At 37.6% G+C, this 26886-nt stretch overlaps 1 protein-coding gene and 1 long non-coding RNA gene across 2 annotated transcripts in view; one reads left to right on the top strand and one right to left on the bottom strand.

Annotated features, from left to right (window-relative positions):
• LOC126251306 (uncharacterized) overlaps positions 1-25650 on the top strand; it is a 39406-nt gene extending 13756 nt beyond the window's left edge. Inside the window, exons 2-3 of the long non-coding RNA XR_007545718.1 lie at positions 19866-20007; positions 25479-25650. This is a non-coding gene — a long non-coding RNA (uncharacterized LOC126251306). The remainder of the gene's footprint in view (positions 1-19865; positions 20008-25478) is intronic.
• LOC126251305 (biorientation of chromosomes in cell division protein 1-like 1) overlaps positions 1-26886 on the bottom strand; it is a 105565-nt gene that overhangs the window by 47597 nt on the left and 31082 nt on the right. The window contains exon 3 of the mRNA XM_049951632.1: positions 11076-11224. Within this exon, the coding sequence (XP_049807589.1) occupies positions 11076-11224 (149 nt within the window). The remainder of the gene's footprint in view (positions 1-11075; positions 11225-26886) is intronic.

Raw genomic sequence — 26886 nt, 5'->3', positions numbered from 1 at the left:
AACAGAAAGATCTGGAATCACGTACCAGTATGGCGCACAGTTATAACTTTCACACTGGTCAAGATGACTGAAAATTCAACCAGTGAGTGAAAGTTTCAGTGCAAAAACTAATCATCGGTTTGGTAGAAACCATTATATTCTTCCAAAGGAGCTAATTCTATTGGATCATTGGAGAGGCTTGATAGGGAATCGAATCACAGCAGAAAATCTATACCTCCATCCACATTTGTACTTTGATAGCCACGGTATGAACATGCATCAGCATCTCAATGCCTCTTCCCTTCTTTCCATTTGTGCATGGTGCACTATGTCCAATTAACACTGAGTTGTTTTCATTTCACTGTCTTGGTAATGCAAGAGAGATATGTGAGAAACAATGTTTTATACGACACAAAAATTGCTTCACGTAGTGTCTCCCTCTGAAAGCATATCTGTGATGTTATCATCCGAAAGCATATCTGTGATGTTGTCATACTAACTGAGCAATCATGTGGTAAATCACACAGTTCTCTCAATCTTCTCTGTCTGTTCAATTAGCCTACCAGGATGAGTTCGACATGGACAAAACACATCATTCCAGAACCAATTAGATTGAAGTTTGGTAGAATAGCACTTTTGGCAATTACACATCTTTAGGATTCTTCCAGTCATGTATTAGTTTTCCTCACAACCACGTACTTGCAATCATTCTACCTCGATCACTCCAGAAGGATGTTGTTAAATATTTATTGGTAATCACCATATTCAATGTCTGATGAGGAATGGCAAAAACAATACAAGGTCTTTATCCTTATTACTGGTGGATTGTAGCTGTGAGTTAGGCATTAGAGCCTTGGTCATAAAAGGGAGGGATCAAATTTAATATTCCAAGATGGCACATGTTTTAATCTGCCACATGGATCAGCCTTCTTCTGGTTTACTCTCTTTATTTGTGTCATGGAAGCACATCAATTATATGACTTTTCCATAACCAAAGGGCAGTTTCAGCTTGATTACAGCAAAAGACGCTAATTACTACTTCTACATAATTCTAACACATGATTTGCTGCACTGTTAAATTTTTTGTGACAGCATGCAAACTTCTACACTAGTCTATCCTGAGAAGAAAATGACACTGTCACCGTAAATGGGGAAATCTACAGTTACTTTACAATAACAACACAAAATGAACAAGACTACTTGTATTTTTGAAAAACTATTTATTGTTACTCACCATAAAGAAGGTACGTTGAGCTGCAGACAGGCACAATGAAAAGACTGTTACACATTGAGCTTTCAGCCAAAGCTTTCTTCAGTGAAGAAGTTATCCCAAATTGGACTTTCCATCGTTTGAACTATTTATTGTGGCTTATTAGTGGGGGACCTATTCTTTTTTACTTCTGACTGTGTCCTTACAATGAACAAGTTTCAAGAAATTGATCAGTTTGGTGGCAGTTGATGAGTAGTTTAATGCAGATGTGTTATGGTGCTTGGCTATAAATATTTTGTGCACAAGATCTAAAACAAATTAAAAGAGACCAATGCTGCAAATTTGTGCTTACAAATATGCTCTATTAGTGACCGATGGTCTTCAAACTATGATCCATTTAAGTTTACACCCATCTTCATTCACATCTTCTTCCTCTTCTCAGAATAGTTCCATATACTGTTTCCTGCGAGTCTGCAAAGAAGCACTGCAGTTTTTGCCTTCCAGTAGTGTGTAAGGAAATGAACTAAAGTACTCATCCACTGTCAATGAAATTACCAACTTCGATGAAACTTGCCACAGAGTTAGGACATTTTGTGATTAATCGGATGATAGGACACACCTTGAGACATCACTTTAGTAATGGAGGAAATGTATGGTTAAAAACTGTTCAGGGAGACCAAGGCCTGAAATTGCAAGCAGATGCAAAGGGATGTAGGTTACAATAATTATGCAGAGATGAAGAGATTGTACAGGACAGACAAGTGTGGAGAGCTGCATTAAACCAGTCTTTGGACTGAAGACAACAAAACAACAAGTTTGGTCCGTGTATAGTATTTATAACACTGAACATCTCTTCTAATTTACACTGCAAAAGATTTCCTCAAAATCTGCAAATGCATGGCATTAGTACATATGAGTTAATCGTCAAAACTGTTTTTGGACACCTTTACCCACTCTGATGTCAATTATTATTCTCTAACACCTTTCCAAGTTTTCTTTCTGTTATTCCCTCAACAACAACTTAGCAATGTGAAATTGTGACATCAGTAAGCAATATGTCTCTAATTTCAAAAGTTTTGTACAGCATACCGAGCAATCTAATTATTCAAGATATAATTCATGACAATGATAATTCTCAGAAGCTAAAGAGAAGAATAAATAAAAGTTGGGCATACTTTCTACAAATTGCTTGAATTTCAGTTTCTCTGAATACAAATTCCAGTTTGTATTTTTTGGAGCAATGCGAGAATGGCTGATTATTTTACTATATAAAAGAAATAGAAGTGTTCTTTTCCAATATCATACATGTGACACACGCTTGGGTAGTTAAAAAGCTGAAGAGCATAATCTGGAAAGCAGAAAAATTTTTATGGTACTGGATGGAAAGCAGAAACATTTTTATGGTACTGGATTTTCTTACAATTAAAATTACTAATCACCATTTAATAAGTTGCAGTGTGTAGTCAACGTCCCTTGTTAATAAATTAGTGGACTAATATCAATAATCATTACTTTGCATGTCATATCAATGCAATTTGAAACTGATGCAATGCCTGTTAATATGCCCCAAATATCTGAAGAGTCAGCTACGTGAAAGCTCCTTGTACCGTTATGGACAGCCATTGCCTGAACCTTACACCTGGTTTTGATGTATTTTTTCACCTTGTTGCTTTCCTTTGTGCTTTATGGTACCATATTTACACTTCTGGTATTAATACATTTCCTTCTTACTTCCCAAATCTGCATTTAATATTTCTCTGTGGAATGTCAGTTTCTCTTACAATTACATTCTACAAATGCATCTTTTATCTTACACTCTACAAATGTTTCTTTTATCTAGCTAGCTTCTTTGGGATTTCTGCTATACTGCTGGTATTCTTTCTTCAAAGGAACAAAGATTCTCCATGGGTGATAAAGTCATTAGAAACAGCACACTACAGGAATTACAAAATGGTTCAAATGGCTCTGAGCACTATGGGACTCAACTGCTGAGGTCATTAGTCCCCTAGAACTTAGAACTACTTAAACCTAACTAACCTAAGGACATCACAAACATCCATGCCCGAGGCAGGATTCGAACCTGCGACCGTAGCGGTCTTGCGGTTCCAGACTGCAGCGCCTTTAACCGCACGGCCACTTCGGCCGGCCCAGGAATTACACAAGGATACAGAAGGACATAAGCCATGTCATTTTGAAAAGCATTATTCCGGCGTTTAGGGTAACCATGAACAACCTGAATTAGGATGGCCAGATGAGGATCTGAATACTGGACTTCCTAAATACGAGTACAATTAAACAATGGAAAATCCAGGATAGATTAATGACAATAGTATGAAAAGAATAGTTGCTACTCACCATATAATGGAGATGCTGAGTCACAGTTAGACACAACGAAAAGACTGTCAAATAAAGCTTTTGGTCAAACAGGCCTTCGTCAGAACACACACACACACACACACACACACACACACACACACACACACAGTCTCTGGCTGACAATGCCAGACTGTTTGGCCAAAAGCTTTGTTTGACAGTCGTTTCGTTGTGCCCATCTGCAACTCAGCAATATGATGAGTAGCAACTGTCCTTTTTATAATACTGTCATTAAGTACAAGTACAGTGCATTAACAACTACATCCCTTGCTTTGTAGGTTTCTTTTACATTCCATGTATTCTTGATTTTTCTTCATTCATACCTAATGAAGTAGTACTGGACTTGCAAATCCCTACCCAGCCATCTTAACAATCAATTCTCAAAATCTCACTTCCGTCCATCATTTGATTTTCACACTAATTTGGTTACAGCCCTACTGCATATCTGCACCTTGGTATGATTAATATTTTTAATGCACATGTTTGTTGCAACCTCATACCACTGACTGGTTCACACCTCTAAGCCAACAGAATACCCTAAACTTCTGTGTAATTAACCATTCTATAATTAAGAAGCTGCTGGCAAACTGACTTATCTTATGTTGGCACCACAAGGAAATTGCTCAGAACTTTAGCAGTGTGTGGGATTTGATACAGAATTGTTGAGCAGTAAGGAAGGACATCTACATGACCATTATTGATACACTGTTACGGCCATTAAAACGGTGCATTCACAACTATTAATCTAGTTTCCACTAAACTTTACTTCCTGATACATAGTATGCTTTAATCTAAATTTACAGTTATGCTCTAAGATACTGTAAACTTTATAGCAGAGGTGTATCAGTTACAATGTTAATTTGTTTCTCTTCCTATGTTATCCATGTGTGCTGTGTGCCAAATTCTACTTGTAACATCTAAATGAACTCTATGCAGTAAAAATGTAAGGGGGTATGGTGATGGGGGAGGGGGCACTAATATGTTCTTACAGTCCCTTAAGAACACAACTTCCTTGAATTTTAAGTGTAGTCTGGCAAAGCGATGCATAATGTTCATGTTCAAGTGCTTGCAGAGAACCTCAGGAATGATGACCAAATACATACATCTACATCTACATAAATACTCCACAAGCCACCATATAATGCACAACAGATGGTACCCAGTACCACAGTTGGTCATTCCATTTTCTGCAGCACTTGAAAAGGTCCGCTGTCTGCATCCCTCCATACAGGCCCTGATTTCTCTTATCTTGTCTTCATGGTCCTTATGCGTGATGCTTGTTGGTGCAGTAGGCTTGCTCCAAAGGCTGGTGCAATAATACTGTATTCAAACACTACAGGGCAGTTTCTTCTACTCATCTTCATTACCTTACATTTTCCCCACACACAGAGCAAGCTGCCACACTGAAACTCCAATCAAATCATTTTGTATCCTCCTAAAGACACTCAAAGATGATACTTCCCCATGCACTATAGCATCATCAGCGAACTGTCAGAGATTGCTACTCATCCTATACTTAAGATTTTTCATGTACATAGAGAACAAGAATAATCCTATTACACTCCCCTGGAGCTCTCCTGATGATACCTTTGTCCCTGACGAACACTTGACATCCAGAACAACACACTGAGTTCTATTATTTCTTCACGCCATTCACAAATCTGACAAGATATTCCAAATGCTCGGACTTTTGTTAACAGTCTGCAGTGTGGCACTGTTTTTCAGAAATCTAGGAAAATGGAATATGCCTGCTACCATTCATCCATGGCGTACAGGATGTTGCACAAGAAAAAGGCAAGTTGAGTTTCACACAAGTGGATATAAGCTTTTCTCCTTCAAGGAGATTTATCATAGTCAACCTCAGGATATGCTCAAGAACTCTATATTGAACATGCATTAAGCATATTGATCTGTAATTTTGTGGGTCCTCACTATTGCCCTTCTCATTATGGATGTCACATAGGCTTTTTTTCCTGAGCTTGGAACTTCTTGTTGGGTGAGAGAGTCATGATAAGTGCAAGGTAATTACGGACCAATGCCAAGGAGTACTTTCTGTAAAACCAAATTAGGATTCCATTTGGACCTCTTGATTTATCTTTTTTCAACTCTTTCAGTGCCACTAATGCCTATTTCTCCATATGGGAGATTGTGCAGAGGCCAAAGAATGGAATGCCTATATGACCTCGTGGGATTTTTTTCAGATGTGAGTTTTAAAACTTCAGCTTTTGTTTGTCTGTCTTCTGTTTTCACACCAGACTGGTTTATTAGTAACTGAACAGTAGCCTTTGATCTGCTTAGTGATATCACATGGGACCAATATTTTCTAGGATTCTTGACAAGATCTTTCACTAGCACATGACAGTGGAAGTTTTTGTAAGCTTCCTGCATCAGTCTTTTTATAGACACATTAATTGCTACTAACTTTTTCCTATTGACATTTCACATTCTTTTTTGACCCAAGAATACTGAAATCTCTGTTTTCTCAGCATTCTTTGAATTTTGTTATTAAAACATGTTGAGGCTTTTCTGTCCTTTATATATTGACTTCTCCAAAGTGTGATTTACATCCAGTTTAAAATTTTTCATAATTCCTTAATGTCCGTCATATTGGATCTAAATGATGTCAATTCTCCATCTAAGTAGGATGCTAACACTGCTTATTTGCTCTTTCCAAAAGGTTTCCCAACCTTCTTGAAGCATTTATTACCTTTAATAACCACTGTGGCTATGATGACATATTGATCACTATATTTCACTCTATAACATTACCACTCTACAATATTCCCATTGCGCATGGATTGCCACACTAGTTAATCAAGACAGCTTTCAGAGAAAAGATTTATAATTTTTAACAAGACTGTCTGTCCATACTATCAGCAATGAATCCTCCGACATCACAGTTTATATCTGGTCAGTTCAAGTCATCTGCAACTGATTCTGCATGATCACAGTACTTTTGCACAACCACGTCAAGACTTTCATTGAATGATTCTACAACTTTTACACCAGGATCAGATCAATAATAAAAACATTCAATAATTGTCTCTGTACGTCCATCTTTTAGAGATGGCTGTGGGACTCATCTGTTCGATACAGGATGTCAAATTAAACACCTTTCAGCTATCTAGTTTCCGAACTTGTTTTAGTTGGCTACTAGTTTCAGCATTTTACTACACTATCTTCAGGCCGACTGAGTTGGCAGATGATGTTTGAAGCGAGCTACTCATACCAGTATTGCTGGCTCCTGGTTTGATGCGAAAAAAGGTAGAATCTTCCTACATGTTGGTCAAGGCCCTGAAGATGGCATAGTAAAACTCTGAAATTAGTAGCCGTACAAAACAAGTTTGGAAACTAGATGGCTGAAAGGTGTTTAATTTGACACTCAGTGATTGACCTGAGTTCACCTAGTGTAGTTACCCACATCTATATAACTTTGCAGACTCAATTTAGACCTCAACCCAGTAGAGAGCACTGTAGTCTGGGCACCTTGCCTACTCGTCACTACACTGGTATCCCTCCGCTGGAGAATAGTTAGCCTTCACCAGACCATGGTTGCACCCAGTACCAGTCTGGGCTTCATGCCCGCCGCACCAGCAGACCACCGATTGGAGTCATAGCCCTCACTGAGAGCACCTCTCACCAACGCTAGGCTGGACTGCTGTCTACCACTCCCAGGTGCCATGCCACACTGACATCCCACCAGTAGCTGCTGCCATTGAGCTATCACCCCCAACAACTGTCGATGTCCAACATCCTGGACGCAGTGTCAGTATACCAACAATTATCATTGTCAGGCCATCATTTCCAACATCTGCCAACACTTGACACTATTGGTGTCATTCCACCAGCAGCCACCCTCGTTGCACCTTTGCCTGCGACATCTGTTGATGCTCAATGTACCGGAAGTATCGTTGTCCCACCGGCAGCTATCATCGTCGAGCTATGCCTTCAACATCCGATGTCCCAAAAGTCCATCATACTCATAAGCACATTCTACGTGCCAGGTTGGGTCCTACCATCGGTCATGCTTGGCTCCTTTCCCTTTGTCACTTACTATGACTCATGGCTTCATCGCGTATGTGGTTCCTGGGCAATGATTGAGAGTGACATTTCTGTTTGTACTTAGTAATGTGGACATTTGTCACGAACACTGTATTTGATTTCTGTTTATTATATCAATGGTAAATAGTTGTGTGGCACTTGTGGGTTTCAGTGGTAGTCCCTTGGTCATGGATACATAAGTATAAATTTTAAAAACTTCCTATTTACAGTCATCTTAATCATTTAAAGATTTCAACTTTCTACATTGAACCTTCAAATGTTTTTCTTGGATGGAATACTCATACTCCTCAGAATTCTCCTAATGAAATACACTGCATTATTTGCCCAACCCCCCCCCCCCCCCCCAAAACATAACATTCATGTATACGTTTCATACCGTACCACTCTGAACACCTACTCAGAAAATTTTATAAATGTCAGACTTACATGATTAGTCAGTAATAATGTACCTAGGGGATTAATTTATCTCACATGCATTATGGAACTTTAAATTATGTGTAGAACTGACTGTTGCTGAACGAAGCAGCACTGTATTCAAGCAATCTCCTGACTTTTACAGTTATTTTGGGGTAATCACTATGAACAAAGATATCCCATATGAGAAATCGGAGAGAGCTACTGACTGAAGTACTAAGTTACTTATGCATGTTTTGGATGGTGTTATTAAACATTCCACAGAGTCTTGCCTGATGTTACGTTTGTTTCTGATCCAGAGCAAACAACATGTTATTCAGTTACTAAATGATCAAATCTATTTTATACCTCATGAAATGTTCAAGGAATGCATAACTCTTTAATATGTATCATACACTTTAGTATTCATGCAATTCAAATGAAAATGGAAACTAGATATCATTCCATAACAGGCAGATGGCCTGGCCATTGCTCATCTTCAAGAGGCACAGTTTCCAGCATAATTGATAAAAATACATAAATATAAATTACAGCTCTCCTAGGTTTCAGAACCACAGGTCTGGCAGAGGGAAGCAGAGTACTCACTCAGAGCGTCACACAATGCATAACGAGAAAAGGAGACAAAAATAAAAAAAAAAAAAATAAAAATAAAAAAAAAAGATGTTAGAGGGGTAAGAGAGAAAAATACTGCTCATATATGATCTTTGCCTCCCTTGCCCCATGCATTCCTCTTATCCCACTCTTCAAGTAACCTACTTCTACACACCATCCCTACTGTCCATTTTTCCCCTAGTATTTCCTTTTTTCTCTCCCAAGAAATTAAACTAATGGTCCTGTAATCTAGGACTCCTATTATTATTATTATTATATGTCTCTATCATCTGTACTGTGAGTTTTGACTAATGAAGATAGGCTCAATACTGGCGAGCTCCTCTGTTTCTTTGGGAAGTTAACAAATTTCTAATTTGTGTTTTCTCTATTACTTATTACATGCCATAGGGAAGTTCTTGTAGAATGTAAATACTTTAGGATTAAAGGAGACTGATTACCAAAAAACAGAAGCACTGAGTTGTCAACAGGTAAACACAAAAGAAAGAAAACTTACTAGCTTTCAGAGTTATCCTTCGATGAGCCAGAGTAACACACACACACACACACACACACACACACACACACCTATGCCCCTACATTGTGCTCGCTAGACTATGAGTGCCAATGCTACTTTGCAGCAGTTGGACTGCAAAACACATTGGCACTTTTAGTCTAGCCAGCACCATGTAGGAGCATAGGTGTGTGTATGCACGTGTGTTTGATTGTGTATGAGTGTTTTACTCTAGCTCATCAAAGGGTAACTCCAAAAGTTAGCAAGTTTTCTTTCTTTTGTGTGTGCCTAATGACAACTCGATGATGCCTAACAACAACTCAATGCTTTTCTGCTTTTCAGTCAGTGGTCTACTTTAATCCTAAAGCATTATCATTTATTACATACTGAAATGAAACTTAAAACAAAAATTATTAACGTTAAAATAAAATATAACATTGTCACATGTCTTACATGTCAGCAAAAGATGGAGTCTCCAAATTCATGCCAAAGTTAGACTCGCTCTCTCTCTCATTCTCATTCTCTCTCTCCCTCTCTCTCTCTGCCATCTGTCTGTAGGAAGAGATGAACTACTTACATAGATAATGGCACATACATATATGAGGGACCTCTCCAAGTTATGTCCATTTGGAGTATGTCAACTCTTTTCAATGGAGTGTATTCTTTTTTCATTAGGACTGAGCTGTACATTTTGCAATGTAGTGTGTCACGGCCACACATTTGAAATAAGATATTTTAACTTTAGTGCATTTATTTAATATGGTCTTGCAGTATGCTTGCTGCACTATTGGGTACAGTTCAGAGCGTGCAGCTTCAAAACCATATGGACACTTCATCTAATTTCTCACTTTTAGTTTGCCCACACTCATACTATGTTGTTCTTCCTACCTCATAATGAAATTATCATTTTCATCCAGAGGGGGGAGATTGCTCAAAGTGTGGGATGTAATAATGCCCAAATCCTCATATATGGCTGTGACATGCTAACATTGAAGGAGGTTAATATGCTTCAAAGATTGGCAATAAAGGTTTTAGGAAATACTTGTAATCACAACACAACACATTCACCATAATATTTTAATTGTATGTCACTACCGTGTGAGCAGAAATAAGTTAGTTACATTAGAAGGTTATGTTATACAGCACAATTCTTTGTTAGTACAGTTACGTGATATAAAGCTAAATATACACATTTCATACAGCAATTGAGAAGAAGACAGTTATAACCAGGCAGAAGTCGTTTGTCTAATGAATAATGAAACAACCATAGGAATGTCCATAAATTATGTTAAGAATTGTATGAAACATTGCCCCACAACATGAGAGTAAATAACACCAACAGCTTGACAAATGAGGCAATAAAAGCATCACCTACATTTTGACAGGAAGGTCAATACCCCAGTTGGTCATGGGCCAACAGAATGATTATGGTGCAGAAAACCAATGTTTGCTACCATACTATACAAAAGTTTCAGCTAATCAAATAACTAGTATTTAAGTTTAAATTTGTTTATTTTTAAATATGCAGTTTCAAACTGCTCACTTACTACACACAAGAAGAATGTGATTTAATCTTTAAATCTGTGATACATTGCAAGTAGAAAGAGGGTTGTGAAAAGTAAGGATGCGATCAAAAGATGTCCACTCGCCTTACAACAACGGGAACTGCGTATGCTGGATATACATACAGATGTAATTTTGAATACATATTTTTATTTCGTCGATGAACTGCAGAAATTAAATTACCTGTCAGAAATAAATACAAGAAATTATTTTGAAACTTAAGTCTAATACACGGATACTTCAATCCCTAGAAATGCACTAAGTGCTATTTGGGTAAATGTAACATCAAAAAAAGAAAAGAAATCAGAGAAAAAATGAAATTTGATCTGTAGCTATCTAGTTTTGAGCCAGTGGCTAATTCATTTTCCTCACCATTGAAATTTTCCTTGTTTTTCTTTGGTTTCTCAATCCCAAGGCAACTGTAAACAACATCTTCTATTTGTGGTAGGAACACGGGCATAATTTTTGGATTAACAACTTGGTCAACTATCCTCTCTACACCAATGTCAAGGAATCCTGATCTGCACATACAGAGAAAAAAACATAAAATAATCTTATCTTTTGAATAACAAAGAAATGTTCTTCATTAAAATAAAAACATTCACACAACTGGTTAATATTTTTGTGCAGTAATTAAAATTAATGGTGTAGTACATAAACGATATCCTAATACAAACTTTATTTGTATACAGTACAGTGAAACAGGCAACTTTCGTTAACACACCACCAACTGCAGATAGTCAGCTGTCATATATGCCTTGAAATACTTGCCATAGTACTTAAGATGTAAATGATATTCACTATGTCTCTTGCACATTTTTATCTATATTTATTTTATGAAGACATACCACACACATCAGTGCAACATTTTCTGGTAACCTTGGCAAATATTGTACCAGATGGTGTTTACTTATTTATCTTTTTACATTTGCTTTGCATCGAACCATCAAAACGATGGCTTTTACAAACATCAGAAATAATGACATTATAATAAGCACACATACAACATACATTACACACAAAAATTGTTGCATCTTATATCAGGGTGTATATGTGGACAAGGAAAAAAAATTCCCGGGTTTCTCCCAGATTTCCCGGTTAAAAATACACTTTCTCCCGGGTGAAAACATACTTTTTCCCTGTTAACTGACAGGATATTTTCTCTCGGAACTGTATAACTTATCAGTCCTTTAAATGATTATGGTTTTATACATGGGTGTAGAATTTCCGGCTCTTTAGAAAACTAAACACACGGGAAAAAACACATTTTGGGAAGATCTTTGATGTGCAGCAACACGTACGCTGCTTATTTTCATATTACAAAAGTATAAATTCGAATTCCACCAAACACCACATGTTACTTTCCGAAGCATTGAAAACGAGATTGCGATGCGCTTTTGTAAGCCAGTCATAGCTCATGTCACGTGATCGCATCAAACCGATGACAGCGGGTAATCAGAGCTTAGGACACGTGATGTAGTCAGCCAATAGCAACATCACTGTTAAGTAGCGTGAACACACAAATAGAAAAAGTTTATGGTGTAAATTAATATACGTAGTGTTGCTACACGAAACGCAAAGCTTTCACATATAATATTGGTCTCTAAGATTAATACACTGCAAGAGAAGCTAAGCTTTCACATATAACACTCTGTGATTTAAAAAATTCATCGTACATTCTTGCACGGGATACAGTAATATCTTAGCAAGCACGGAGACAACAAGAAGAACTGCACCACAAAATGAAAAAAATGATTAGTAATATCCTTTGTTGAGTATCGGTTCTTACCAGTCAAAATTACAAAAATTTAACTGATAACAAAAACAATGGAAAATTCCCAGAATTCTAAAAAATTCCTGGCTTTTCCCAGTTTTCTCCCGGATGAAAAAATTCCCGGGTTTTTTCTCGGATCTCCCGGCTGTCCCGGGTCGTATACACCCTGTATATTTACTTTATGTATCTATTACTGTAAAGTTGATATGCTGCAGCTGCTTTAAAATTCACTGAATGAATATAATTTTTTATCAGAAAAGATTTTAATTTTGTATATGTTCTTTAAGAGTCTGGTAGCATGAAAAAACAAATCAAACTATTTATGTATGGGCTTCAACCTGTCAGTTTTAATTCTGTTCTATGCTGAACACTGTCACATTTTATCCTGTTATTGTGACCATGTACTTCACTGTACTTGATAACTCTGGTTGATACATAAGAAATAATGTTCAGTTAGGAACTATTGTTGCGATCTGGCTGATGAGATATAAGCTACTACAGACTTTTCCACATGTAAAATTGATGTGGTTTATCTATCTCAGATTTTCATCCACATACACATCCAGAAATTCACAGCTGCCAGATTATGTTGCCAAGGTATTACATAAATTATTTACAATGATATGATGAGAACTGCCTGTTTTAAATGCCAATAACTATATTTGGTAATATTCACCTTGATTCCCTCATCACTGAAGTATTTAATTAATTCCGTAACACCACTGGTAGCGAAAGACTCTAGCTCCTTACAGTCTCTACTACAGAATAAAACTACAATGTCATGTTAATAACTTATTGTATGCGAGTTAATGTGTTGTGAAATGTCTTTAATATCTGTGAGAAAGAGAAACAAACGAAGAACTGGGCCCTGAGGTAGCCTTGTATCACTATGTCACTGTTTATAAATCAACAGGTGTAAGGCTAAAAGATACACAAGTGGATCCCCAGTACAATATGACTTCACCTTTATTTCAGAAGCAACCTATGGTTGATCAAGTCGAAAGCTTTTATCAGGTACATATTCTGACCCAATGGACAGTACACTTCTTGAGGGAAATGTGTAACTGCTGTAGCCATGATTAACTCTTTTCTGAAATGGTGCTAAGAATGTACATGCTTAGCAGTCTGGTCCCTTTAATCCCACAAACCAACCAACCAATGTACATGCAGTAAGCTAGTTCGAGATAATACAATCAAATATCTTACTGAAGGTTGAAATTGATAATATTAGTCAATAGCTGAAACATCTTCCTTACTTTTCTTTTTATATAGTGGTCTCACAACACATTTTTTAAAAAAACAGAGGTATAAAAGTTTTCTCTAATGTTGCAGTCCATCAGGCACAAGAAGAATTAGAGATTCCTTTTAAGTACATCTTAGTAATTACATTAGATATGCCATCCCATAGAGATAAACATTTTTTTCTTTAGGATATGTACTGCCTTGAATACTTCCTGCTTGCTTACCCCCAAATTCAAACTGGTGACCTGTACATGTGTAATATGGGTTTGTTTATAAACTTGAGAAGAGAAATAGTTTTTAAAAAATTACATATAGTATTTGAGTTTTTCACAATGTTACCATCATGACTAATACTGAATGTTTCCACATTTGTATTCCTAAGAAATTCATAATACTTATCCTTCAGCTCCCAGGATACTTTACTTATAAGACTGCTGTGTTGCTATACTATTAATCTGTTTAATAAGGTTAGCTATTTCAGTTTCAAAAGTCTTTTTAGCATGATTGTACTGTCCAATAGAAATCTGCATATTAGTACCTTTATGAAGCTGTATGATTAGGCTCAGGCAAAGTATACAGGTATAATTTGTCTGAGCCTAATCATATTTGGTGACAGTTTTAGTCAAGAATTACTTCAATTTCAGCAATGATTTACGAACTTCTGGATTTTTCTGAGGGGATAGCAATAGTCAGAGTGTCTCAAGGTGGTTGAATAGAAAATGTTCCATTGGTCATCAGACACTTTCACTTGGTACTCAGAACCCTTTTCTCCTCTGCAAATCTGTATGTAAAGGCATTAATATTTGAGCTGTTCAGAATTCATTTCTGCAGAAAAATTCAAGTCATTTTTAACACAGACAAATTTAGGTACTCTATTACATGACAAATGTGGTCAAATACTGTAAAGGAAATCTAAGCTACTGTAATTTATGTTATCCATAACATTTTTCGTGATTATAGCATAATCTATTCTAGCAGAGCATGTGTCCATTACTATAGTGTCTGAGCATACTACATTAAAAAGACTATACGAGCTTAACATACCACTGACTTTCATGTTTACTATCTGAATTAGTATCTATGTTAAAGCATCAAATACAGTAAAGTCATCAGGACCGCCCTGATAAACTCAACTACTAAGTCTATTTATGAATCACATTACATCAGCATTTGATGGATGACATACCTCAATCAATTTATGGCTTGCTACCTTAAGATCATTACCATATTTGGAGCTTAACACCTGTCATTTCAATTGGTTCTTATTTGGTATGGTGTTCAAGAAAAGAATTTTTTAACAGCTATAAGTTTACTTGTATAAACTGCGCCACCACTCAATTTATGGTTTGCCTGTAATAATAATCTGCTAGTAAGTAGCCCTCTAATTTACATATAAATGGGTGCATATGTGAATGTATGCATGCTGCACATCTCCTCCTAAACCACTGGCTTGATTTCAACCACATTTGGTACACATACTGCTTATTGCCTGGAAAGAAGTACTGTTAATGAAGTACTACCTTGCTCACATAATGGTGGAGCTGGGGTCAAGAAAGGGTAGGTAACACCTGACATCTAGGACACCCTTCACAACTAGCATGTTGTGTGGGCAGTATCAGGTGTTCCAGGGGATATATGTGAGCAAGAGCAGATATGGACAGTTAGAGGTGGGAGTAAGAGAGAGATAGGGGAGAAGCACACAGACTGAGAGACGGGGAGGAGGTGACGCTCAAAGAGAGTGGAGGAGGAGGTCAGAGAGAGTGGGGAGGAGGGAATGGACAGAGAGAGAGAGAGAGAGAGAGAGGGGGGGGGGGGAAGGAGAAGATGGACAGAGAGAGGAGGCAGGAGGCGATGGAAAGACAGGAGACAGAAGGAGATGGAATGACATAGGGAAATGGATGTGAAGAAAAGAGAGATGGGGGCAGAAGGACATGGAAAATGGAGAGAGGGGGGGAAAGGGGAGGGGGAGAGGGGGAGGCAGAGGGAGAGGGAGGGGGAAGGGAGGGGGAGTGGGAGGAGGAGAAGAACAGAGATGCCATGGATGTGTGTCATATATGCGCCGTATGAGTGCTTGGGCAAAGCTGCTGGTAAAAGGCTAGTTTTTATATATTATTTCAATGGACTTTAGTCCATGTTCAGCTATTACAAATACATGTGGTGAGTGTTCCTCTATGAATATCTGTAACAAGTCATGTAGTTCCTGATAGACTGTGTATGTAAATTAGCGGACAAACTCAGCATCGCCTAGGTATTCACTCCATCAATTTTCTATTAGAAATGGGGAAGAAAAAGAAATGCTTTTATAGTGTAATACCAAAAAAAATTCATTTACATTTATTTGTGAGAACTCCTTTGAAATTATGGAACAGTTTCTGTACACTGGGCATAGCTGCCTCAGGTGTGTTTGTGTCTCTATGGTAACACCTCTTCATAGCTCTATAGATGACTATTGTTTTCGCCTACAGCCATTGTGTTTCACAATTGAAAGCTGTCAAATACACAGCCAGGTGTCACGGATTTGTTTAAGTTGACTCAACTACAGGAGTGTCTTTGTGGTAAAGAATAAATGTATTAAAACATTATTTATGAAGCGGCGTTTTTTCACACACCTCAGTGTTTATGATGTCATATCTCTTGAACTACACATCATACAATGATATATTTATGTAGGTACATTCAGTGGCATATGTGGATACTGTCTGCGAAATGTATTGTGAATAGAGTTAGCAACAAAGAAATAATAAATTTAAAGGTAATGCACGATGCAGCATTTTTTCCCCGCATCTCAGGGTTTACGACATCGTACCTCCTGAACTACGATACGTAGGTGGTTCTTACAACCACAGCGATTGTTGTCCAACAGTGAGGGATGTGTGAACCAAATTTGGTGGAAATCGTTAAAGTGGTTTAGGATGAGGTGTGGAACATTTACACATACATACACATATCAAACAATGGAAACTCCAGGTTCAAATATCAACAATGTAAGGAAAATGGCAGACTGCTACTCACTATAAAGATGACATGGTGAGTTGCAGACAGGCACAACAACACGACTGTTACACATTTAGGTTTCAGCCCAAACTTTCTTCAGAAAAGGAAACAGACACACATTCATTCACACTAGCAAACACAACTCATGCACACATGACTGCCATCTTCATCAGTTCAGACTGGAATGGCATTCTGCTCCAAGCTGCCAGAGATGGGGGTTATGTGTGTGAGGTGTGCTTGCTTGTGTGAATGAATGTATGTGCTTCCTTTTCTGAACAAGGCTTTGGCCGAAAGCAAAATGCATAACAGTCTCTTTGTTGCATCTGTCTGCAACTTAATGTGTCATCTTTATGGTGAGCAGCAATCTTTTTCCTTACATTTTTCACATAGATACACCCATTTTTATAATACGTGTGCATATGGATGATTTGTCCTTGATAGCCTTCTCTCTTTCTGATTTACCACTTTGCTTGAGTCACATTTATTTAAGTTACATTTTTACAATAACCTATTGCATTTACTGAACGATGTTGTAATGATTCATAATTTTTTCACAGATTGCCCTTTCTCCAAGTGTACAGGACTCAGGTTCATACAATTTACAGCTCTGAACACTAGTGTGATGGTCCTTTCCCCTGAAAAAAGCCTCATGATTGTAATCTAAGGCTACTGGATCCTCTTTCTTACTAGCTTTGCCACCCAATAGACTTATCTGGGTAACTAGTTTGGCCTTTCGCTTTCTGTTTAGATGCAGTCCATGGCAACAGTGAATGATATTATAGTCTCATACACTGTTTGTGTCTTAACGTGTGCAAGAAGTATTGCACCCAACTTTCTCATCTTTGACACGATTACCATAGGAATACAGTATCTGGAAACTGTACCTTCAGAGGAGAATATGATGTAATGTACTGGAAGGACATTGTGTAGAAAATGGAGGTGGTGGGGGGTAATATACTATTAACACTCACTCAGGGTCAATGGAAAATTGCAACACCAGGAAGGACAGCAAATAACAATATTTTACTTACTGTTTGGCCATACAGAGTAATAGGATGAATAGGTGATTAAATTCGTGGGTGATCTGGGGGGTATAGAGGGTACGAAATTTTGTACACAGAGGTGCTACCTCTGGCAGCAAAAGTGGCTCTAACCTGGCTGGGCACCTAGTCAGGCTGAGCTTGAATGGATAATTTATTTCATGCTGCTTCAGCTCTATGCCATAACACATCAACTGCAGAGCCAGGAGAGTGATGATATGCAACCCACATCGGATGTTTGCAATGGGTAGAGATCTGTACTGCAACAGCCCAAACTCTCTGTATCAAGGCAGATAAGGACAGCAAGGACAACATGCGATCTTGTGTTATCTTGTTGAATGATAATGTCATGGGGACCTTGAAAATTGGGCACAGTCACAATCCTAACCATGTAAGGAATGTAATGGCTGTCTCCAAAATTAATAACTATGAGGACCAAAGGAAGCTGTGTTGTGTAGCCAGTGGCTTCCCATACCATTACATTTACCCACACAATGATGACAACAAATGCAATCTGGCAATGTTTGTTAACCTCATGGTCTCCAAAAAGGGTTGCCTCCATCATGATGTTGCATGCAGAACTGGGAATCATCTGAAAAGACGATGTCATGCCATTCTGTGTCCAGAGTTATGATAAGGAGCAACACTGTCAGTGTGCCTCTTTCTACTGTTGCAGCACCACAGAAAGCCGCAACCGTATTTGCCAAGAAACACGCCATGGTGTTTCATACATCACTGCATGTCTGTGTGGATACTTGTCTCACTGCAAAAAAGACCATATCTTGACTTCATATATGCATGCCTTGGTTGTACAATCCTGCACTGGCAAGGGAACAATACGTCTGCATTCTCAGGCACTACTTGTGCAGGGCCGCAAGATATCATGCACAGCACTGAGTGCGGTCCTCATGAATCCACCGATTCCATATTCACATGACTGTCATGGACCCCACCAATGCGAGCAGCAATAATGGGGAACAATGTAATACAGTCTCAATAGGCCATGGACCTACCACTGTCAAATTCTGGCAGATGGCATTTGGCATTTCTCCTTCTTACAAGATGCACAGAATATTACCTCCTCACAAACAACCAACATTCAAATACCATTTTCAAATGAGACACCTACTGAATAATCTTTGCTTACATACAGAATGTATTGTATGTATGGGTAGGCTGAAATGCTAAGGACTTGCATATTCAGATACGTAATACACTTGATGCCAATTTGACAATCGTCAAAAGTCACCTTCACGGCAATTTTAAACCTTGAGTGGGCATGCCCATGTATGAAGTGCATCCACCACAAATAAAATTGTTCTGCACCAGTGTTGTTTCACAACTGTGAGTCCATACCTATTCCTTCATTATTGCTTCAGTTAACGCAGTGATAAATTGTTTCTTCATATGTCCAAGTGAAAAGCAATAATATAAAATAAACAGCAAGCTGGGTGAGAAAAAAATGATGATCCATGCAATAAAATGGCCCAGAATATGAGCTAGCAGCACAGTCACAGAATGAGACAGTTGTGTTAAACTGTTATAAATGATCCATAGAGTATATTCTCTGTGGAGAATAAAACAATTTCAACTTATAAACAAGAGGCTGTGGTGCAGTTAAGTCTCTTATTCCACACGTGCCCTCTGCAGCACTGGAGGGTAGCTTCTGTTAGTATGGAATCAAACGAGAAGATCTAGAGGCAAGTTAAAGCTATAAACCAGTCTACAAAACACGTTTGGGTGTGGGAAAAGCTGTTGTTCATAGGGAAATGTCCAAGACAATTACATAGCATGAGCACCTATGTCCTGTGTATAATTGTCAGGCTATGCCAAGCCTTTGCAAACAAACACTGCACTGGTGGTACAAATGAATGAACTGTAGAAGCTTTACTGCCATTATTGTTGGATGCTGTTTTCTAAGACAAAATGAGTGACAACACAGTCACTGACTCATCGTAGGGGTCACCGAAAAAAAAAATCCAGTGTCTTATCCCAAGTGCAACCTAAAGAAAAAAAGCTGACTGCTCACAACTAGGGCAGAAAAATAATAGCATATTTTCATGCATATGGTACATTGCTTTTAGGTACAACTCTGACATGTTTCTTTTTCAGGCACAAGGAGAGGTCTAAATAAATAATAGATCAAAGTACAGAAACATCATTCAACAAATTTATGGCTGTGAGGCTGACTATGAAGAAGAACATAGTACCCCTATTCTATTGTAAAAGGTGAAATTTCAAAGAGATCAATAAGGTAATCTTGCATGTTACTTATATTCACTATAGAGACAGTGACTGCACTAAAATAATTAGCTTCCAACATTGCTGTCATGTACCAGCTAACATTCAATTTACTTATGTTTTAATTTTGATATTTGCTAGTGGTGGTACCCAAGTACAGTTTGTTTGAATATTTTTTTCTCCTCTATTAAAGCACTTTCCTTACAGCATGAATATCAAGCAGAAATGATGAATTTGATTCCCAGAAATCACAAAAGAACCAAGTGTTTCTGATCATAACAGTTTCAGTACGAAAAAGTACGTGTTTACCATGTTTTTGAAAATTTTTTAGATTCTTACAATTAAGATATTAAAACTTCCTTCAAGTAGACAAGGCGCAGTGGTTACTAATACATTGCAATGGACCCAAAGTTTACTCATGTTTCGTGCACCATCTGTTAAGAATGGATCTCAAGATAATTAGTGTTTTCTACACACTGTCTGTAGATGCAGTCTGTTGTGATATATTTCAACTACTTCATACATTTAGATGTTTACACTAGTACTCAATGTACCAGATTTGACTGCCTTTGTGTACTGTTTGCTTGTTTAGCATTTTGACTGTATTTTGATATTTCAAATAGTTACTATTTTTGTCCTGAGGTTCCTCCTGCTATTAGCGATGGCCCTATTCACAAAACACATGGAAATGAATGAATCTGAAATAATTTCAGAGCTTTATGATGATGACTATTCAGATGTTCCTACTGAGAATGAAGATTCTGATGACAGCGTGAATGAATGTTTTTATGTTTCTGAGGATGAACCCAGTGACAGTTACACCATTAGACCTGTATCGAAACGAAGTTGACAGCGTTATCAAGTGATTCCAACAATAATAATGAAGGTGAGCTTGTTCTTGTGAATGACTCATTTCAACATACATTGACCCTTTTCAGATGATGCCCAACTTAAGCCAGTGCATAAGTGACACTCAGGCGCTGTCTTGAATATTGTAAGCAATGTCTTACTGTGGTAGACAAGATTACTAAAATTCCCTGCTTCATGGATAAAGACATATTGGTGTGACTAATGGACATGGGTGCAATTTGAAAAATTTAAACACAAAAGTGACAACAGGCTGACTTTCATTAAATTAACTTTATCAGGAGAGAGAGAGAGAGAGAGAGAGAGAGAGAGAGAGAGAAAACCCTGTGTGAGAAACTGGTTTAGTCACGAAGACCTTGATTCAAGGAAGAAGCAACAAGGTAGGAAATGAAGAAAATCAATAATGAGATGCCAGCATAGAAAATAAGGTCAAAAGCTAGAAATGTGTGAACTGGCAGAGGGGGAGTGTACAAGTCACAGAGAAGCAAAGGAGAGGCTGTAATTCTTCAGGCTTTCCCAGTGATCTAATGACATCTTGGGTTGTCGGGTGTTCTGGCGGATAACAGCGTCTTTCTTGCACGATATTTCGGTAGCATAGCTCGTTACCTTCATCAAGTGCGGCCTGAGACCTGAGACCAGGTTGCACTTGATGAAGGTAACAAGCTACGCTACCAAAATATCGTGCAAGAACGACACTGTTATCCGGCAGAAAACCCAACAACCCAAGATGTCAAAGGAGAGACTAACCATAAAAGGAACAGATGAGAAAAAGGACAATAACAGGAAAAAGAGGGAAAGATGCAGTGAACGATACAGACAAAGGAAACATAACAAAACATGCTAATGAGAGAAGAAAAAAGTAAATGAGGAGAAAACAACACCAGAATAAGAGAAGTATGGAATCTAACATGCCATTTACAATGAGGTTATCAGAGAAAGGGGATGCTGGCTTGAAAACAATAAAATAATGTTTCTATATGAAACAACTACCTTTTAGGTCACAGTGACTCAAAAATTACATCTACATCAATACTCTACAAGCAACCTCGCCTCACAGTGTGTCGCAAAGGATACTATTTGTACCAGTGTCGCTTCCCCCTTTTCTTATTCCAGTCATCAATGGTTCGCAGAAAGAACAAGTGTTGGTAACACTTAGTGTGGACTTGAATCTCTTTGATTTTATCTTTATTGTCTTTCCACAAGATACACATAGGAAGAAGCAATATATTGATTGACTCTGCAAGGAACATATGCTCTTGGAACATCAACAGTAAACCACACCACGATGCACAATGTATCTATTGCAGTGTCTGCCACTAGAATTAGGTGAGCATCTCTGCAACACTTTTGCACTTAGTAAATGGACCTGCAATGAAATGTGCTGCTGCTCTTTGGATGTTCCCTATTTCCTCTATCAATCCTACCTGGTATGAACCCCCACTGATGAGCAATATTGAAGTACTGGTCGCATGAGTGTTTTGGAAGCTACACCCTCTGTTTATGGAGTACATTTCCTGAGGATTCTTCCAATGCATTTCAGTCTGGCATCTGCCTTACCAGCGATTAACTTTATGTCATTGTTCCACTTCAAACTGTTCCCGTGAGCATAATCCTAGATATTTTATGGACGTAACTGCCTCCAATAGTTGTTCTGCAATCATTAATCATACAATAATGGGTCTTTCTGTCACTGTAACTAAATATTACATAAAAAGATTTGTTTGCATTCTGTTTCACAGACTTTGATAACAGAACAGAACAAGCAGACTGCTCATTTTTTCACAACTTCAGCAACTAGTCAATCAATAGCTCTGGGAAAGTTAAGAGGACTGTAACAAAACCTAGACATCTGTTTGTAGCCCCACTACTCAACCTCCGTCAATAGCAAGGACCAGCACTTATTATTTCCACCTTGTGTGAAGATTACGTATTTTCTTCTAGTTGTCAGACATAATCTAGCACTGATTTTATATTATAATGGAGCATATGTTGCGCAGTTCCCCTTTTGCATCAAACAACTATCTCCTGAAATACAATAATCAACAAGGAATTTCAGCTAAAGTATGAATGTTCTCCCTGGAATAATTCTCTCATAGAAATATCTTTTTCAGTGTGCAACCAAGATTTTTTTGTTCGCAGTATTTTGATGTCAGCTGTCAAAATATTGTGAACAAAACTGGAATTGTTGCTTCACTTGAATGCCTGGGATCTTAGTGTCTATCTACCATGCTGAGAAAACTACGGACTTCACACAACCACAATATGAGTGATCTTCGTTTCTGAGAAATCTCTTGAAGAGGTACACTTCTGGTTCAATTTTGAACATGATAACAAAGCAAAGAATGGCTGCTAAGAGAGGAATGTGGAATTTATATAACTGTGGAGATCAATGTGCACAAATGTGTGGGACATATGCTGAAGCAGAACAATGCAATTGGAGTTCTTTACTAGCAGTTCATACCCCACCTAAAATTTACTGGATGTGGTTATTAAATGCAAGCAAATCTGTGAAGTATATTGTGAGGTTCTCTTTTAATTTCTGGCTGAACACAAATACCAGGGTGTTAAAAATACATCAGAGGCAGTGTAAGTAATAAACTTAAGTACCATATGTGGAGAGGGTCACATAAGTAAATGTAAATTTCCAAATGTCACTTACAAAAGCAATAACTAGACATGGACCATTTGGAGGTGGTTTGTCAGTACCCCTTCCTCTAAACTGAGAACTAACTCATGGAATCATTTAAAGGGGGCCTACTGTTCAAAATGGAATTAATTAAAAGCAGGAATTTACAAATTTTTTCACATTCAAATCATAGTCAGAGATAAATATAATGTAAACTGTCACAAAAGTCTCATATATGACTAGGGTCTGACCCCAGAACATCACTATTTGTCGTCCGACAGTCACTGAACCACCAAATCATATAAAGTTTTACTTGAACATAGCTTTACAAAATATTAATTTACGGATAACCCCAAAACTCTCAAAGTATACAAGAATATTAAACTATTGCATTTTGCTACAGGGAGGAGGAAGAAGATAGTATGTTGTTTCCAAGGATGAAAGAGAACATCCTTAATTTTTGCTTATGACATTTCTGTAAGGAAATCTTTACACTTTAGTAATGTCTTAAACTTGCCACTGCAATAGGAACAGAGAAAGCAAGATCTCATTTGATTGTTGTAGCCTAGCTCCTCTTGAGGCACCAACTTCATAACTAAAAGCTGAAGGCGTGTATTATTTTTTAAAGTGTGCATTTCCACAAGGACAGTTTTAATTTGGATTTAAATCAGAACTGCCACTCGCATGTTACAAATCTGGTTTTCCTTTCCATCACAGTAAGTTTTACCTCCTCTGTTGTTGTCAATTGCCAAATGTTATCCACTGTAGCTGAGTGCCACCTTTTTGCAGGCTTACAAATCAGTGTCAATGTCACAACATGAGTGCAGACAGCCATGAGGCACATAAGAACTATGTATTGGTAGTCTTCTCTGCAGATCACATCTGAAGTTTGGATTTTCTTTACTTCGGCATATTAATGATGTTAAAACAAAAAGCTTCAACTATTTATAGCAAATCGCAAAAAAATATTGAAGTAATAGTTCTCAGGAAAATCACATTTCACATTCTGAATTAGCCCAGAAGTTTCTATTTGCTAAAAAATTTTACCTCCTCCTGTACATCATGTGCCTTTCCTTTGGGTGCAGTGTGCAATACTTGCATATTATGGCCAGTATCCTTAACAGAATATGCACACCAAAATCTGTCTTATTCTGGAAAGAGGTGTGATCTGCCTGGGCAATGTAGTAACAGCCACAGTCCCTGCAACTAACTTTACACACTCCAAAACTAAGAACTTTATAGTGTTTGGGACTAATTCATATTGAAGATCGCCAATGCAGAGTTGTCATCATTCTCAAGGCCTATTCCACTACTCACACTGCCCCTGTTTAAACACATCTGCAGGAAGGGTGGATGAACTCTGGCATTTGACAATGGTTTTACTATTAGAGTGAACCACTGCCTTTATTTACATTTATTCATTCAAATGACTACAATTACATTTCCTGACACTTCCCTTTGTTTTGCTTTCATCATTTCTACATTTTACGTAGCTACCTGTCTGATAATTGTGTCTGTATATACATAATCTTGACACATTTTTCGTGAATTTTATATTTATATTGGGATTATCAATTGGATGTTCTTCTTGTAACTGGCTCCATTTCTTTGTAACAGTTACTTTAAAGATAGTTCTTTCTGTACAGTTCTTATATTTGTGAACTGTGTGTCCTTGTATGTCGACTGTTGATTGTAACTCAGAAACTCTGATAGTGACTGATGCGCATGATAAGTCTCCAGCTGGTTCTATATGCCGACACACGTGGTCTGGTCAGATTTAGGATATTTTGTCAATAGACTCATAGTTAATGATTTCGTAGTGGTTAACACTGCCTGATATCTCAAGTACCAATGAAAGTCACAGTATGATAAATTGTTTTATTGCTTTTGATGTTTTAATATGTCTTAAAAATATGCTATGATCTAAAAATTTACTGGAAGTTTTTACTACGTTACCAACTTGAAAGACAATTTTTCTGTTTGTTTCCTAGATCTGAAATGGTTGTTGGTCAACTGGAACTGATTCTTTAATTACTAATAGACTGTACCACAATCAAGACTACTGACATTTGTACTAGTATCACTCTGTTTCATCCGAGTGATTAGAGAACCAAGTAGATGAGGTTCCCAAAAGTTGTTCACAACTTATCTGTTTGAGAGATGTGAGGATCACATAAATCTCAGCGTCAACTGCGCAACAATTTGGTAGGTGTGTGAAATATTTATGTTCTATTTTTCAAAATAAATAAGCAACCAACAACACCAGCTTATTTGGAGCTAACAGCTGAACAGCCACTTGGACCATATACAACAGAACTAAATACATAGTTATGTATAAAATTTGCAGTGAATTCTTTTATGTATATTAGCACTGCAAAATTTATCTAGAGGATTCAACATAGTCAAGTTCACTGCTTGCTCCAGCACTGCAATAAAATCATATCTGTTACATGGTTCTCTATTGTGATATGTTTCATTCAGACTTTGTGACTTATGGGTGCTTGAAGAATTCTCCCTCAGCTGGTACAGGTCAGGTATAAAGCTTGCTCTGTAAGAACCTGCTGACAGCCTGATACCTGCACAACACATGCATCCAGTATCTTTAGACAGGATGCTTGAGCTGACTTGTAAATTGCAAATCTGCAGTCTAGTTAGGGCTGGGCAGAAAGGTTTATGGCAGACACAGTTAAAATAAGAAACTTCCTGGCAGATTATAACTGAGTGCTGGACTGAGACTCAAATTCAGGACTTTTGCCTCTACTGACTGATTTCCCAAGCACACCACAAGATTTGTCCTCACAGTTTTACTTATGCCAGTACCTCTAAAACAGAAAATATTAAATATGTATTTACTGTCCACTTCTTCTCACTCTAAAGCAGTGGTTTTCGAACTATTTGCATCTATGGCTTATCTGAGCTGAACAGGAATGATCCATGGCTCCTTTCACAAATGATATCAAACTCAAAGTGTGGTGTAAATGAACTTAAGTTTTGAAAAAAAAGTAATAAGAGTGTTTACATCATTACTGACTGTTGACATTATACATTTTAATCAACTATTTGGTGTTACATCTTATTCTTGCAATGAAATCAAGGGAATCATTCTTCATCACCAGTTCTTCAAATCTTGGAACAAGATTGGAAATTGTGACTCACATCTCTTTCTCCACATTCATTCACAATTTAATTTCTTGTTGACAATTGCTGAATTTCTTGTTGACAACTGCAAAAGATCCAAACTTATAGGGCCTTGTTATACCTACTTGTAGATAGCCCTGCTTCATCATGCTCCAAAAACTCAAAGATGGGATGAGCAATGTGATATGTGAAGAAATATCAATAAATTGTTCATGTTCTTCAGTGGTAAGGTTGGTGGAAGCTCTGTACTGAAAGGATCTT

This window comes from Schistocerca nitens, chromosome 4, assembly GCF_023898315.1.
Source record: "Schistocerca nitens isolate TAMUIC-IGC-003100 chromosome 4, iqSchNite1.1, whole genome shotgun sequence".
Lineage (NCBI taxonomy): Eukaryota > Metazoa > Arthropoda > Insecta > Orthoptera > Acrididae > Schistocerca > Schistocerca nitens.
This window is presented reverse-complemented; position numbering and strand designations above follow the sequence as displayed.